Source organism: Melanotaenia boesemani, chromosome 21, assembly GCF_017639745.1.
Source record: "Melanotaenia boesemani isolate fMelBoe1 chromosome 21, fMelBoe1.pri, whole genome shotgun sequence".
Lineage (NCBI taxonomy): Eukaryota > Metazoa > Chordata > Actinopteri > Atheriniformes > Melanotaeniidae > Melanotaenia > Melanotaenia boesemani.
In genome coordinates, this window is record NC_055702.1 from 11,392,035 (window position 1) to 11,407,585 (window position 15,551).

At 39.4% G+C, this 15,551-nt stretch overlaps 1 protein-coding gene across 1 annotated transcript in view; it reads left to right on the top strand.

Moving 5' to 3' along the window:
• Positions 1-14,978: 14,978 nt before the first annotated feature.
• The window catches only part of LOC121632993 (paired box protein Pax-2a-like), a 70,737-nt gene continuing 70,164 nt past the window's right edge, over positions 14,979-15,551 (top strand). Inside the window, exon 1 of the mRNA XM_041974838.1 lies at positions 14,979-15,054. Coding sequence (XP_041830772.1) covers positions 14,979-15,054 — 76 coding nt within the window. The remainder of the gene's footprint in view (positions 15,055-15,551) is intronic.

The window sequence follows — 15,551 nt, forward strand, 5'->3', positions numbered from 1 at the left end:
CTGCAATTGTTGTCTATGTCTTTTTTCTGCTTTTCTTTGATACATAGTGTATAATAGGGTTGAATAAACTTGCAATGACATTTTTTACCACAAAAAAAATAAATAAATAAAATAAAATAAAATAAAAAAAAAGATATTCCAAGAAAAACATATTTGTGCCATTTTGTGTTACTATTAGTTTTTGTGTATCTTGGTTATTGTCTGTGATACTGACCTCCCTCCTCACCCAGTATATCTGCAGCACACTGGCAGAGAGAAAGTGGAAATAAACCTACAGGTCTGTTTACTCTGCTTCCATTCACCATCAATAATGGGCTGATAAAAGAGATGCTATCTGACCAACCAGAAAGCAGTGGTCAGTAAAATAGGTACAATATTGTGTCACGTATCAGGAAATAATTGATGACCCCCTTCACAGGGATCTCAAACGGGGCATTGGGAAATCATTTTCAATCTATGGCTTAGCAGATGAAACAAATGCTCCTGGCTTGCTTTGTCAATTCTCACTCCTTAGGGTCAAACAAACAGCTTTTCCAGGGCCAGCTCAAAGGCTAGTGTACAGGCAGCCAAGCTGAAAATGTCCCTTGTCCTCCAGAAAATGATACAACGGAGCATTTTATATACCAACAGTTTGTTATTTGTCATTGACAAAGTTATAATAAGAGGGGCCTTCATATTCATTGACCAGGTGACCCTTACATTCCCAAAGGCTGAAGCTTCATCCATGGAGACTTTCTCATCCATGTCTACCCGCTGCTCTCATTAATGTCTCAGCCAACTCTATTAAGACACAAAGGAGGAAAAGTGTGGGGGAAAAAAGAAAAAAATCAACTTAAAGAAAAATAAACACACAAACTTCTAAGTTTACATTTAGTAATTCATGAATGATGAGGACCGTTTTAACAAAGCAGAAATGTTTATTTTTAAACAAGTAATAGCAGCAGTATAAAAAATAAATGAGTCATTGATTAAATCAGGAAAAAAAATAGATCATGAACATTTGAAGACATCCCCCTAGGACATTAGAAACTAATGAACATTTTTTCTTCATTATACTTTTATTTACTTATTTATTTATTGATAAACTAAATAAACTGACTTAAAGATGCAACTAAATTAATTGAAATATGTGCTAAAAACAAACAAAAAAAACAGCTGAAATGTGTCAGCGTTTTGATGCTCTTCTTTTTCTTTTTGTTCTTTTTCTTTTTTGTATTAGCACGTGTGCGGTTTTTGTCAACTCAGCAACTATTTGACTGATTAGTTTAGCGTCAGCGCTACCAGAGGCCAAACAATAGAAACTATGAAGGAAATATTCACCCAGCCCACACACGAGATGCAGCCTGAGTAGAGCGGTACTGCTATGCCAATAACTAATGAATCAATAAATTAAAATATTTACAATTATTTGTTGATGGAGGTTGCTGTAATTATTTGTTGATGGACTGTGTCTGAACACACAAATCAAAAATGATGTTTTTAAATTAATCTAAATAGATGCAGTGTTGACATGTTTTGCTCCCTTTTATTTCTAAATAGTTGTCAATGTAAAAAGGAAAAAAAAATCACTGCTTTAATTGATTGACAAACTGGATTGTTAAATTAGATCTGATATTTGTATAACAAGGAGTGCGTAATCAAATCATGCTTAAAAATTAGGGTAAAATGCAGCAAATGACTAATATAATCCATCTAAAATAGCAACAAAAAGCCTCAAAATAATTTCTCTTTTTCTAATTACAAGCTGAGAAAATACCTTTTTAGAATACATCATAATGTTGTGCAGAATTAATCCGCCACTATTCAGGGAACACTTTTCATTTCTTCAGATGGCTTGTTGTTGGGTGAGGGGGATATCGACCGGCCACACGCGTGGGAGCCTCACATCTTTCACACTGCTGTGTCCACAGGCCTCCTGCCTGTCTCTGTGAAACCAACAGTTTATCCTCTACCAGCAGGGCCAGGAGCATGCTCTGAAGGGGGGCGCATTCTGCAGCTTTACCAAGACAATAGGGCCATATGGGGAACAGAAGGATCTCCCGTTTGCCTTTTCAGCTCACAACGAATGCTGCAGCGGTCACTTGAAAGGTTATAGTTTTTAGCATAACAACTGATGAGAAAGGGAAAGTAATTTTATTCCAATTTAGGACTATAATCAGTGCAACATAAAGGGGTGAGATTTATGAGTTTTACACAATACCTCTCTTTGCCGATGTACTCACAAAAGCTTGGGGAGAGATAATGGTATCACATCATGTCCATTAAATTAACATCATGTCAAATAATTTTTGATTATGTTTTTTTTTTCCTTCTTTAAAAGAGAAATTTGAGTTAATCAAAGAAACAAAACACACATAGCTGAAGATTTATCTTGTTGACAAATCCAGGAGTCGCAAATGTAAGTGTGCACGAGTCATAAATGAAGTGGCTGTGACGTCACATGCAGCATGCTGCAAAATGATGCAGTTATAAATGTCTGAACATCTTGTGTGTTGATTGGAGCATCGCAGATCTTGTGATGGTAGACTGCAGATCCAATCCATTCCTGGTGTATGGCATCTTCACACACAGTCAGCAAAGCAGGGAAAATCATATGGTGAAGTGTTGCTTGATCTACGACAAGTACATCAATGCCAAGAGACTTTTTTTTTTTTTTTTTGAGAGAGAGAGGATGCTTTAAATATCCTTTTCAGTAAACGGTTGGCTTCTCCTTTACTTAAATGGATTTAGATTAAAATATTTAGTCATTTTCATTTAATCAAAACTGTTTTTTTTTTTTTTATAATTTACATGCTGCAAAAGGTATGCAGTTAAAATTATTATTGGTACCTACAGTATGGTGTCAATAATTATTGGCCTATCTGCATGTAATGAATTGACTATCCTCATGATCTGGCTCATAATGACTTTAGGACACCAAAGGGTCCTCTAAAGAAGATGAGAGCCTATTGATCCACAAGATAAATGCTCTTTAGGATGTTAATAGTCTAATTTGCTTTAATGATTTCTCCTAGCTCTTTCCAGTCAAGGACAGGATAATATACACTTAAAAAGGCATTCCAAGCAGAAGCACAGCAACTGGACGCTTCCTGCATAAAAATGTAGGGCATTGGAGTCGAATGTTTGAAATTGATGATCAACCCCACCATTAGTTTGTCTTTATTTGCTTCCTTCCAAGGTAATTATCGTGGATAAATGCTGTTCTGAAGTGTCGTGCGAAATAACATTAGCAGTATCCATTTCTAGAATAACCTGCCCAGGCCTAATAAGCAGAATAATAAAGCTTCTAGGTTTTCTTTGTTGCAGCACTAAAGTCCACAATGAACACATGGTCTGTTGGATGGATGGTTGATGCTTTAATTAAATAATTAGCTGTCAATGATCAAACACTTCTCATCCTAAAGATGTTAGTAGCTTGCTCTTTAATTCTAAATTATTTATGAAGCTTATCTTAATCTAAAAAGGATGTGTATTTAAGACTTAATAAATATCTTTTTCCTTAATTCAGTAAAATCTGTAGTCAATTTCTGCTCTACTTTTTAGGATTTTAGCCGACCACCAGGGCAAATTTTAATCTCAGACAAAAGCAGTGTAGTATGACACACCAGAGACAAGATGAACTATTGCTTTAGGAGTTTCAGGCATAAATGACATTGACTTCTGGGAGATGGAACTCTTTAACATGCTCTGCACCAACTGAGTCACATCTGCCGTTGACAAACAGCTAAGGAGTAACCTGAGTCTATGTTCTCTTTACTGGCAATTTTTACATTTTATCATTGAAGTCAATGAGCCAATCTGCAATTTACGCCATGGAGAGCGGGATGAGTGTATTCAGAACCCGGTCACACACCCAATCTCCTACTAAAGAGCAGCGATAATGTAATAATGCCTCACTGATGTGCCAGGCAGTAATGGTGCTGAACATCTCCCATTCATCCAACACTACCTGATCATTGCTTTAACAGAATAATACATTACAGCTGGAAATAGCTGTAAACCTCCAACTTTATCTTGGGAATGTGCACTCCTTTTTACCTCAGGAAACGTTCCTGTCCCTCGGTAATAAAAGGCAGAGCTATCAGGATGAAATGAAAAAGAGATTGAAACCCTTCTGTCTCTGTCACGAAACGCACAGATACTCATAGTATGCCCTTTTTCCTATTCTGTAGCCTGCAGGCTGTTTGTATTATTATGAAAATAGGTGTTATGATCTTATACTTTCTCGTGGAAGGAAATGAGACATTTGAGATGGTTGCTTTTTTCCTCTATAACAGTAAAGTAGGTTTGATTGACCGTTATTTCTCTCTGTTTCTTATCCCTGTCAATTCTCCCTTCTTTGACAAATGACACTTAGCCCTCTGTCAGTAATGGCTACCTAAATGTGCTTAAATGATCCAGGGAACACCAATGTTCTGCATGTTCTTCCTATTTAAATGGCTCTCTACCTTCCATAATTAAAGAAATAAGGTATAAGAGGGTAGTTCAAACACAGTCTGTGTAATGTGTGTGTAGAGGTAAAAGCAGATATGCATACAATATCAGACCAAGTTATTTAAGGATATAAAGGCAAAAATGACACAATGAGCAAAGCTTCATGATAATTGAGAAAAGACAGAGGCGCAAAAGGTGACATCAGCCATTAACCTTATATAAGACCATTTTGTAAATCAATGTCACTCACATTTAATAACAAGCGTAATCAAAGGAATTATGCTAATTTAATTTGATGCCTCTTGCATTATGCAAATCCCAGCCAAATATAATGAATCCTGACACCTGACCAGTGCAGTATACAGCACGGGTCTCTTTTTTCTTTTTTTATTGTAAGAATCTAGGGAAAAAAGCAAAGTAAAGGGGAATACATGCACTTTGGAACGTCAATTAAATTATTGCCACAAACTATAAAGAATCAGTGATCTGTGCTCTTGTTTTGAGTTCTGCATTTGGTTGCTTTAATAAAGACATTTAGATAGCTATGATTCCCTATCCAAGCTACACTGGATGTTATTAAAAGGTCTTTGTGTAAATTTGTGTAGCCATTCAAACAATGTTTCTGTAATAGACTAAGCACTCTGAAATACACAAATGGAAACAAACAACAAATGTCTGCCACAAAAGCAATTTTCTTTTTGCTGTATTAGTGACCAACATGTCTGCATGACCCACCGACTCTGACAACAACCCCACAGACACACCGTTACAAGTGGTTCATAATAACAAGGGGACTCCTCACATCAGACGCAGTCAGCTGGTGCACTACAACCAAATGTTACGGAGTAAAACAGCATGTCATGCTGCCATTTGACACGGTGAAATAAGATTAGATGAGATCCATTTCAAAGTGCAAGAAGTGCAGTGGCTGGCCTGCTCTAGTATACAATCTGCAGTACACAAATACCAAACAAGAAGAAGTACAGTGAGGCATAAAAAGTGACAGACTTACAGAATAACCCTGCTGGCTGCTTTTGAGGGATGCTGCCACATACTTAATATTTATCCTCTTATGAAAAGGAAATCAACATCCAATAACAACAACAGCCAGTTACTGTAGTGCTTTGCATTGACTATGGTTCACTGATATTCATTCTCGATCTCTGATACTTGACAAAATAGTGGAAAAATAAGTCCAAAATAAGTCTGCTGTTTCTGAGTGCTGATCTGATAAAAAGGCAGGATATCAAGCGCTAAAGTAAGATCAGCCTATACTTTATATGTCAATAAGTTGACCTTGACAAAAAAAATCAATAGAACTTGGAAATTTATCTGATTAGTCCATTTCAACCAGAAAAAAAAAAAAAAAAAATCATGGAAAACAAGTCAAACAATCCTTCAGTTTATCTTTCTGGAAAAACACTAAATGCTACATGATTACATCTACTGATTTTCTTATAACAAAAAAGATCATCAGCAGTGGTTTTAAAGAATAATTGCAAGTGGTTTCGCTTTTACTTACCAACATAAATTACGGGGATTTTTTTTTTTATATTTCTGACCTAAAAAGCATGTTTGGACTGTGTCAGGTGTTTCTCTTAGATGCTGTACAGCAGGATTTGTGTGAATCAAATGAAGTGTGGTACTAAAGAGTCCTTTAGTGAGCACCATTCTAGGAGTAAAATGAGCTTCGATCTGTCACAGAGGTAGCCCATCAAGAGGTGGGGAGGTTAGTTGGTCGTCACGGCCATCTAGACCCTGGCCTGTGAAAGCCTGCCAGAATCAATGCTAATTATGCTGCCATCTGTGAGGTGCCTGTGCTAGCTTGACACCTGTTCACTTCCAAGTGACAAACAGAAACTTCAATCAAGCCAGGAAACAAGACACTAGCACTGCTGAAAGGGGAAATGATTGGTAAAAGTATTGACAGCGATGATTGTTAGTGGATAACCATCTGTACAAAGGATACCTGTCATACCTAAATCTAAGTAGACGACATGTAAAACCTTAGTGTCAAAGTCAAATTCTTCACTGCTACCTGGAATAGAGCATTATCTAATCTTCTCAAAGGGTTTCAAATACTACAAGATCCCTTAAAATGCCTAACTGACCCTTACACTCCGGCAAGAGTCATTTCTTTCCTGGAATTTCAGCTCAGCCTACAGTACATATGTGATAAATGTCCCTCAGCTAATGTAACACTGTCCCTTTCCAGATAATTTATCATGGAAAGACAATCAGTCAGAGGACTTGATTAATATTTCTGTGGGATCTTTTAAACTTTGGAGGCTGATCTAGCCAGCCACATTAAGCAGACAGTTTGCAAGAGGAAACCAATAAACTAGGTTTAGCTGTTTGCTCACCGAGACAAGGGGCCTGTCAATTCTTTGCCCCTTGAAAGAGATCTGCCATTAAGGTGACATGAGAAACAAATGAGGCCAATTTCTCCTCCAATGTCCCATCTGATATGTCAATAAAGGCCCAGCAGCCGCAGGATGCTTTGAGATAGATTTTTCCTTGCAGCTAGACAATCAGTGGAATACATCTAACTTTTTCTGATAGGTGACTCACTCAGACAAAACCAATGGACTAAATAGCAACTGCGGATCTGGTATCAGAAAAATACATTTCTTGAAATCTGCAGGATAACGCAAACAATACAGGTTTGTCTTACTGAGAGAGGATAAAGACATTAACATATCCAAAACAGCTAGGGCTAGCAATAAAAGACTTAACATGCATTCTTGAACTCTTATAACACTCATGAGACTAGAGCTGTCAGAGGTTGATAAAATAAAAATCTGTATATACAAGCCTTATGTAGGCAGATTACACAGCTGACTGATATTAAGAAGCTAGCATAACAGTTGTTTGATTCAAAGGCCTAATCAGAGGAGAAAAAGCTGCTTTTTTAAGATAACAAGCAGGAGTCTTAACGATTTCAGTTTCTTTAATTGTGTATGACAAACTATGGTAACATGAACAAAGAGCAAAAAGAAAAAAAAGAAGAAAAGGAAAGAAAAAGATGAGTGGACATACTGATGCAGACAAGTTTTTTGCCCAGCCTCGATCGAGGCCTAACAGAAATGAAAATAGATCACAATTAGAAACAACATTACAGGCCCACATGTGGCTGTGATACTTATACATAGAATTATAGCCTCATCTGCTGAGATGCAGCATCGATACGCATTCATTACGCATGCAGCTCATAAAGTCAAATGTTTTTCAATAAATATCATGGGAACAAGGCTTGAGATACTCCACATTCAGAGACTTACAATGGCAGCATATGTTGAGGTGGATTGAGTCCTCAGGCTCCAATCTGGCTCTCTCTGTCTCGGACTTAGAAGATAAATTATGTGGGCTATTTTTCCATTATGTTAATCAAAACACGTGCCATATGCATTACTATTATTAGATTGGTAGCAGAAGACATCCTGTTTTCAATATGAGACAGTGAGACTGAGTCTTAATTGATAACAAACACAGTTTTAGGATAGTCAAAGATAATTCAACAGCTGGCTTTGTTTATATCTCTTGTTAACACGTTATATATGTTTTATGGGGTGTCATTTGCAGTTGTTTCATATTACAGCAGCAGCTTATTTACAAGGATGTTACAATGTGTAATGAAAAGCATAATTGTCAAGTAAGGTGATACAATGGGAATTTTGGCAATACCATCGCGCAATCCATCCCAGCTGCTTTTCCACAGCTATTTATGTGCTGCTGTTGTGAGTGGAGGATGTCATTTACATTACTTTACGTAAAGCAAACAAAACAAGTGCCACAGTTCTGGCACTTGAAAGGGTCCCAGAATGTGCGTTGGCCTACCTGAGCCGTGCTAATTGATTCTGACGTACCCAAAAGGTCTCAGGCACCATCTTAAATTCCAAGGCTGCACTTAGAGCCCAGTGGGCGTCCTTGACTGGAGCCAGACGCAGGTCTAGAGAGGGTTGTTTGGCCAACAATGTCATTGTTATGGCCTTTGTCATCTAAAGTAGCAGGCTGGTGCTAAAACATAAAGCACTAAATGCATCAGTGTTAGCCTGGGACACAACACACTGCCTATAAACATCAGCACTTATGCCTACTGCTGACTACACTGTTTGTCTCTCATTACCTTCAGGCAGCAAAACGGGGCCCAGAGGTTACGCTAATGACTCACTGTTTCACAAAAGTACCGCGAGTCTTCAGCTGTTGTCAGATGGACGTATGAAATTAAACATTTACAGTTTTTTTTGTTTTTTTCTTTTGTTTTTTTCTCACACACCAGCCTGGCTACTCGGGTAGATCTGCCACTTGAGTTGGGTGGTCTGGTGAAATGAAAAGACAGAAAGTCAGTTTATCATTAAAAGTGTGTTTCTGCATAGAGAAACAGTGGCTGATTAAATTAGGCCTATTTTAAGGTTAATATATTTCTTTAATCAGTTGTCCGTTTTGATCATCCCTGGGAAGAGTGCTCCTCAAACTCTGTCCTTGGTAATTGGTCCTTTTTACTGGCTCACTGTCTGTACTCATATGCTCATCGTTTAATGTTCCCAACATTTTCAGCACAGGCAGAGCACATAATGCTGTGCATGTTTAACAGTCATTTCCATAAGTAAGTGCAATTTCTGTACAGTTTGTTCCTGTGTAATGAAGTGAAATCTTGTTTGTATTCCCCCTATTTCACAAGGAAACCCACTGAAGCAGCTACTGGGGAATTAAAGCAGCTAAAAATTAGAAACCGCCACTATCTTTAACTGAATGTCACACTATTAGGAAATAAAATCAATTACTTGCATGCTAAGTAGTTGTGCTTTTTGTTATTTCTGATTTTATATTCTGCAAGAGTCCCCCCCACCCCTTGTTGTTATTGTCTGAGTCTATAAGTGACCTTAACAAGAAAAAATGCAAATGATGTGCTGGAGAAAATGGCTAACATTTATTTATCCTCGCTGTTCTCTTGTCTTGTTGGTGTCATTAGAACAGTTCGCTGCGTCCCATTCTCTCCCATTATCTCTGCTATCAACGCGGCACAGCAAGATTCCAGCAGGGCTATAAATACTTCCCCTGGACCACATACGGCTAGCACATCATCTCCCAGACACAGCTTAATGATGGAAAAAAAAATCTAATGTCTTTTTGCTCCCTTTCTTCTTCACATTCCCACAACACCATGAAAAAAAGTCAGCCAGCTTGCAGAAGTTACACATACACTTAGCTACAGATATAAAAAAAAAAATAAAATAAAAACATCTACACCTAAGTGTCAGCAGCGTCTAAGGAGGTATGAGAGGAATGATAGATGTCTGTCTTGATCATCTACAGGCACAGGTTTTTGTCGATTGCACCAGGGTCACTGGCTGGCTCTGCAAACCCATTAGAGCGAGAATGCAAAAAGGACACTTTATCTGAATTCATTATAAATGGATCTATATCTTATGTTTAGGGCCAAGGACACGATTTGTATCACAATGCAAATATCTATCATTAAATGTTGACAGTTCATTTTTCCTGGCAAAGAAAGAAAAATGTTTTTTAGCGCAGCACTTTTTCTGTGCTGGTCCTTTTCTGATAAAGCACCCTCCGAGTAGTTGAAGCTGGTTTTTTGTCTAAATTGAATGGCTTGTCATAATTTCATAGGGAGGGAAGTATCCGAATTCATGATTTGCATGTATTGTAATATTACAGGTAAACAGAATGATAAATGTCCCGTATATTACCAGAAATGTAAACATATAGGACAATATACTGCTTCTGTGTTATTGAAAAAACAATAAGAACCAACAATCTGACTGGTGTAACAGCAGAAAAAAACTTTTCTTTGTATACAAAAACAGGAAATACAATTACTGTTTGCCACTTGTGTGTTACCATCTAATTCATGGTAACTCTGTCTAAACTCTCCTTCATGCGAACTCACACATCATCATTTCCCTGCACTTTGTCCGATGCAGGGAGCTGAGTTGCTGAGCACATGGCTGGGCATGTCAGTCAAAGAGCAAAAGGAGCATCCCGTTGTGTTGCTATCTAAATAATGGCTATAAAGCGTAGCTAACGGTGTCCTCTGAAATGTGCTCAGGTGGAAAGAACTAGACAAACAGAGACAGCCACTGCAGAGCTCCATGACACAGAGGACAAAGTAAGGGCCTCATTTCCTCCCTCTAATCAGTGTTTACATCCACCCCAGTGCCAATGGCTAGTGACTGAGAAAGACGCTTATCAATCAGCAAAGGTAACCTAGCTGAGGAGGACACACTGACACACAAATGCATTCTCTGAAACAAACCGAAACACACCAACCTGGTGCTAGCTTCTTCTTAAATTCTTCATCTCTCTTATGTCCTCTCATCTTCTCTCCCCCTCTCTGTCTCTCTAATGGATGCAGCGAAATTACAGCTAATTAAAGATGTAAATGGTGGCAGAGAGTGACTTCTAATTTTGCATTAAATTGTCTCTTACCTCAGCAGAAAAATTTATCATAGGAGTCAATGTCAACTTTTACTGGGGTGGGTTATTTGCATTTTTGCATGCATTAATTCCAGGATGTGCAGCGCCTACAGAGTCAGGAAATAAAATGCTTTGCGGGAATCTGTAGGCGTCACAGCTCTTTTCACCCCGTTTTCTAACAGCTAGCACTTAACAAAATAAATGCTGTACAAGACACACTAGGAAGCACAGCAGGCAAAGCAAACATGTGCTATGTCTGCATATTGCTGTCGTTTACTTCATTCCACAGATGTTTACAAGGTCACAGCATGGCCATAATGATGGAATGAATGCTCGAAACACAGCTCAATGTGAGGAGCAGAACCCCAGGTCAGGTGTTGCAGCTGAACACATTAATTATCTTTGCAGCCCTTCTTGAGGTGAAAGCAGCAGATCTGAGGTGCGGCCAACAAAAGCGGTCTACATGGACCACAAAGCCAGAGGGCACGGCAGCAAACATGTGGTATGTGCCAAGCTGCAGGGTTTGAAAGTGGGACACTAGGGATTAGAATGATTAGAGAATTCTTACAGTGTTTCTGCAATGTCATACAGTCAGCCATATACATCAGCAAGACATACCTTTGTAAGTGCCATACACAGTTATGCTGCATGCATCTTACACATCCTGAATGCTCACAGATAAAGCGCTCCTTGGCTCTGACCTCACAGAGGTCCATAGATTGTACTTGCCTAGCCATTGATTGACCCCCCCACACACCCACCCAAGAGAAGGACCTCATCATTCTCTCAGCTGTTCTTAGGTTTCTTGCAGCTCAATCCATTTACATTTAAGCACAGCTCTGCTCGGCCTAATTAGTTCCATGGCTCCATTAGTCTACATTGTGGTCAATCCATTCATCACTTTGCATGTTAGTTAAAAGCCCATTTCTCTGATCCTGTCACTGTTCTTTGCCTATTACTGTTTTTTCTTTCACAAAGGAGAATGAGAAAGATCATGGGTAAATGGTTAACAACAGAGTGACAACGCAGCAGGCCCAACTTTGTAGATATTAAATTCTAAGTCTTGTAAAATGTAATGTATTCGTTTTACACAAGTAATACATATAAAACAGTCTTGATTAATGTATATTTAAGAAAGAGAAAAGAAATAAGGAGCAGACTAGAAAGCAAAGGGATAATATAAAGGACAGAGAGGGACGGTAATGATCCCTGCATTGAGAGACTTGGCTCACCCACTGTCATACTGGCTCATATGGTCCACTGACTCCAAACTTGCTGAGTTCTAAAACTCATATTGTGTCTCAAAAAAGGCAGGCACCTAGGACTTACACACATGAGGCTAATTAATTCTTAGACATGATTAGACATTGTAATGTTTGATGTCTAGTCCACACACTGTGGGGTGCTCTCTATAACTGTATCATGACAAAACAATATACACATTTGCCCTGACAAAGAGGAAACAAAAAGTCTAAGATGGCAAGTTATTTAGTTGATAAAGCCGTCAAGTTTAAACACATGAATATAAATTTTGTTGCTGTTTTAACATAATGCACTTAAGTGAAGAAGCAACAAAGTAATGTAAAGTACAGAATCCTGGAGAGGTTTCCTTTATATTCCATGTGTTTGAGTAGTTCTTATTTTTTTCGGTTGATTATATCCCACTTGTATTCACTTCACCATTGCCAGGTCACCACCACTTTACATCTGCTATCTGCTGAAGACAAGTGCAGCGAGTGTACCTCTCAGGATGATTCAACGTCTGGTACAGTCCCTGAAAGCGGAACTCATTTCCAGGCCAAGCTACCTTCAAGTCCCAGCAGGGAGACATGAAGCAATCTCAGGCCTGTGATGCCCTGCCACAGTACCCGCTGCCCTCTTACTCCCACATCCTTCTCTTTTATCTGGAATCTATTTTCCTGCCTCCCTCCCCCACTCTATAAGGTAACTCCATCTGATATTTTACATTTCCCCTCTCTCTCTCTCTCTCTCTCTCTCTCTCTCTCTCTCTCTAGTGCTAGTGCTGGATTTCTCTTCTTATGATGGATGAGTTCCACTCTGGGGTGTCTCAGCCTGTCCATCATGCCCCACGATTAGGAATTAAAATTTGCAAACGTTTCACAGTGGCCACCCCCATTTTTCTCCATCCCTCCCCAAAATCTACTTGTATTCAACCACACCTGCCATATCATCACCACCACTATAACAAAAAGCCCTATCACTGCCATCTATACCTCATACTGTACTCATGCAGCCTAACAGAGTATCCCCAGTTCAGAAACACCAAACACCTACATTCATCTAAGTGGGGGGAAAAAAAAAACATAATTTATTTTGTACTTCCCAGATAATTTACTTTTTTTTCTTTTCTTTCTACAGGAATTCTCCATTTCCCTATAAAATGAAAATTCATCTAGAATTACATCTTATGTCATCATTATGTTTATTAAGCGTGGATGATGTATATGAACAGCGCTGGCTTGCCGCTGAGTGCTTAATGATGCATAAGATTAAGCCGAGGCTCTCAGCTGCGCTGTGACTCCCCTCTGGTACCCATACTGCCGAGGCATGCTGGGAGTACAAGCTCCAAACGGCCATCAGGTGAAAGGAACTAACATCTCTCTTTTTGTCTGTGCAAGTGACAATAGATATGTGTGTGCTTACGTATTGTGCACACCGGTAAACAGGAGTGTTTCCTCCATGCACATGCTCGAGCTGAAAAAGAACACTGCACTGTTACCATGCATACAATAGCACCAGTCTACCTATATCAGAAATAACTTGCTTCCTCCCTGTTCATAGTATGTTTTTCCTCTTTCAAATTCTTCTTTTCCCTGCTCCTCTATCCATCCCTGGGCCCTTCTTTCTACGTCCTTCCTTCCTTTATTTCTCTTCACCCATTCTCTCAGGCATGCTGTTGTTTTGCCGCAGCAGTCTATGACAAAAACATTATCCTTCTGCTGCTAAACAATCCAATAAACCTCTCCACAGGGAGGAAGTTAACCTCTTGTCTGTTCGACTGATGCCTTGAAGATCACGTGACGGCTGCCACAGTAAATTCAAATCATTAGTCTCCTTGCGCCCCATCACAGAGAAAAACTTCTATTAGTAATGGAGACCTCGTAAGAGACCTTCCGCAGAGAGCACTGCCTTCCCAATTCCCAGTGGAGAAATCCCGTGCAAAAAACTAATTCTACTTTTAATAATCTGTCATCAGGACCAGAGGCAGTCATAAATTATGTGGGGAGCATGTGTGAGAGCGAGCCACAAGAGGGAAATCAGAGTAGAAAATCTGAGCTTGAAGTCACTCTTAAAAATCTGAGTTTGACAAACTTTACTGAGAAGACATAATAACTTACAAACAGGATTAGTTGTTAAGTCACAGCTGAGTGCATAGTCAAGCTATTCCGATCACCCAATGCAGATGAAGAATTTATAGGTAGAGCTCATCATTTGTTTTCCTGCTCTCCTCCCTCTTTTTTATATGCAAGCCACCTTTTCTCATTCCTGTCTCCTTCAAGCTTATTATATTCAGGGCCTGTTGTCCCACCCTGGGCTGAGTTTTATCATTAACTCCTTGTGTGCCAAACCAAAGACTACTTAAGTGTTTTATTACAGGGTGGTCTATCTCTAAATGATCCCCAGAACGGACCACCTGGCTTGTGTTGCAAAGTAAATGCAAGGGCACACGGGACTTCCTTCACCAACTTGAGGAATATGGAGCCTCCAGACCTTAATTGATCACTACAACAAAGGAAATTATCAGGGGATAAGAATAGCAAGGGAGAAAGACACATTTGAAACCGAAGTGCTTTACTAGAGTGTGAAAGAAAATGCTATCAGCCGCAAGGGTCTGCTCTTTGTTCCAGCGTCAATATCTCTGTAAACTATCGACATGCATCATAATCGCTCCCTTCTATCAAGTGCAGACTAAAGAACAATCTCCATTAGGTGACAGCACCCCGGCAGGTTGATAAATGCTCCCTGACGAAAGGGAAGGAATTGCGTAAAATAAAGAGGCATGTTCCAACAAGTCTTGTCAAAATGGTATTGATTTAATCATCTGCAGAAATACACATTCTTGGTTAGTGTAGCGTGCAACGGAGATGGCAGGAGCAGCAGAAGCTGGGATACGCTTTACAGTTGTTGACGTGGAGACGCTCTCCCTCATTGGCTTTGCAGGTGATGAAACACACGCTGAGCCGCTCTCTAATTTTTTTTTCTCTCTGTCCTTCTTTCCCTCTTCAATCAGATGTTATTCTAAGAAAGTGTCTGCAAATGTCCCTTCTATTTTTATTTAGGGGCAACAAATATGACTTAATGTGAGTGGGAGATTCTATATGGAACGCACCGCTGTGACCAGCCTTCTCCCTGGCCTCTCAGCAGAATGCAGAGGCGATAGATAACAATAGCCCTCCATCATCTAGACACACCAATGGTATCTCAGTAGCTGAGGTGAGGTGGCCAGAGGTCTGGGTGTGTTTATTTAACATCGGGGATTGGAGAATGTGGCTCACCTTGGGACAAATGGTTCCCCTCTCCCTTCTCTTCTGGCAGCCCAAGAGTAAACACAGTGGCAGAAAACTGGAGGTGTCATTGCTCCGTTTTACAAGTTCATCAAGCAGGTGGGTAGGTTCATCACTGCAGTCTTACAGCAGGGAGCAGCCCCTGTAAAACAT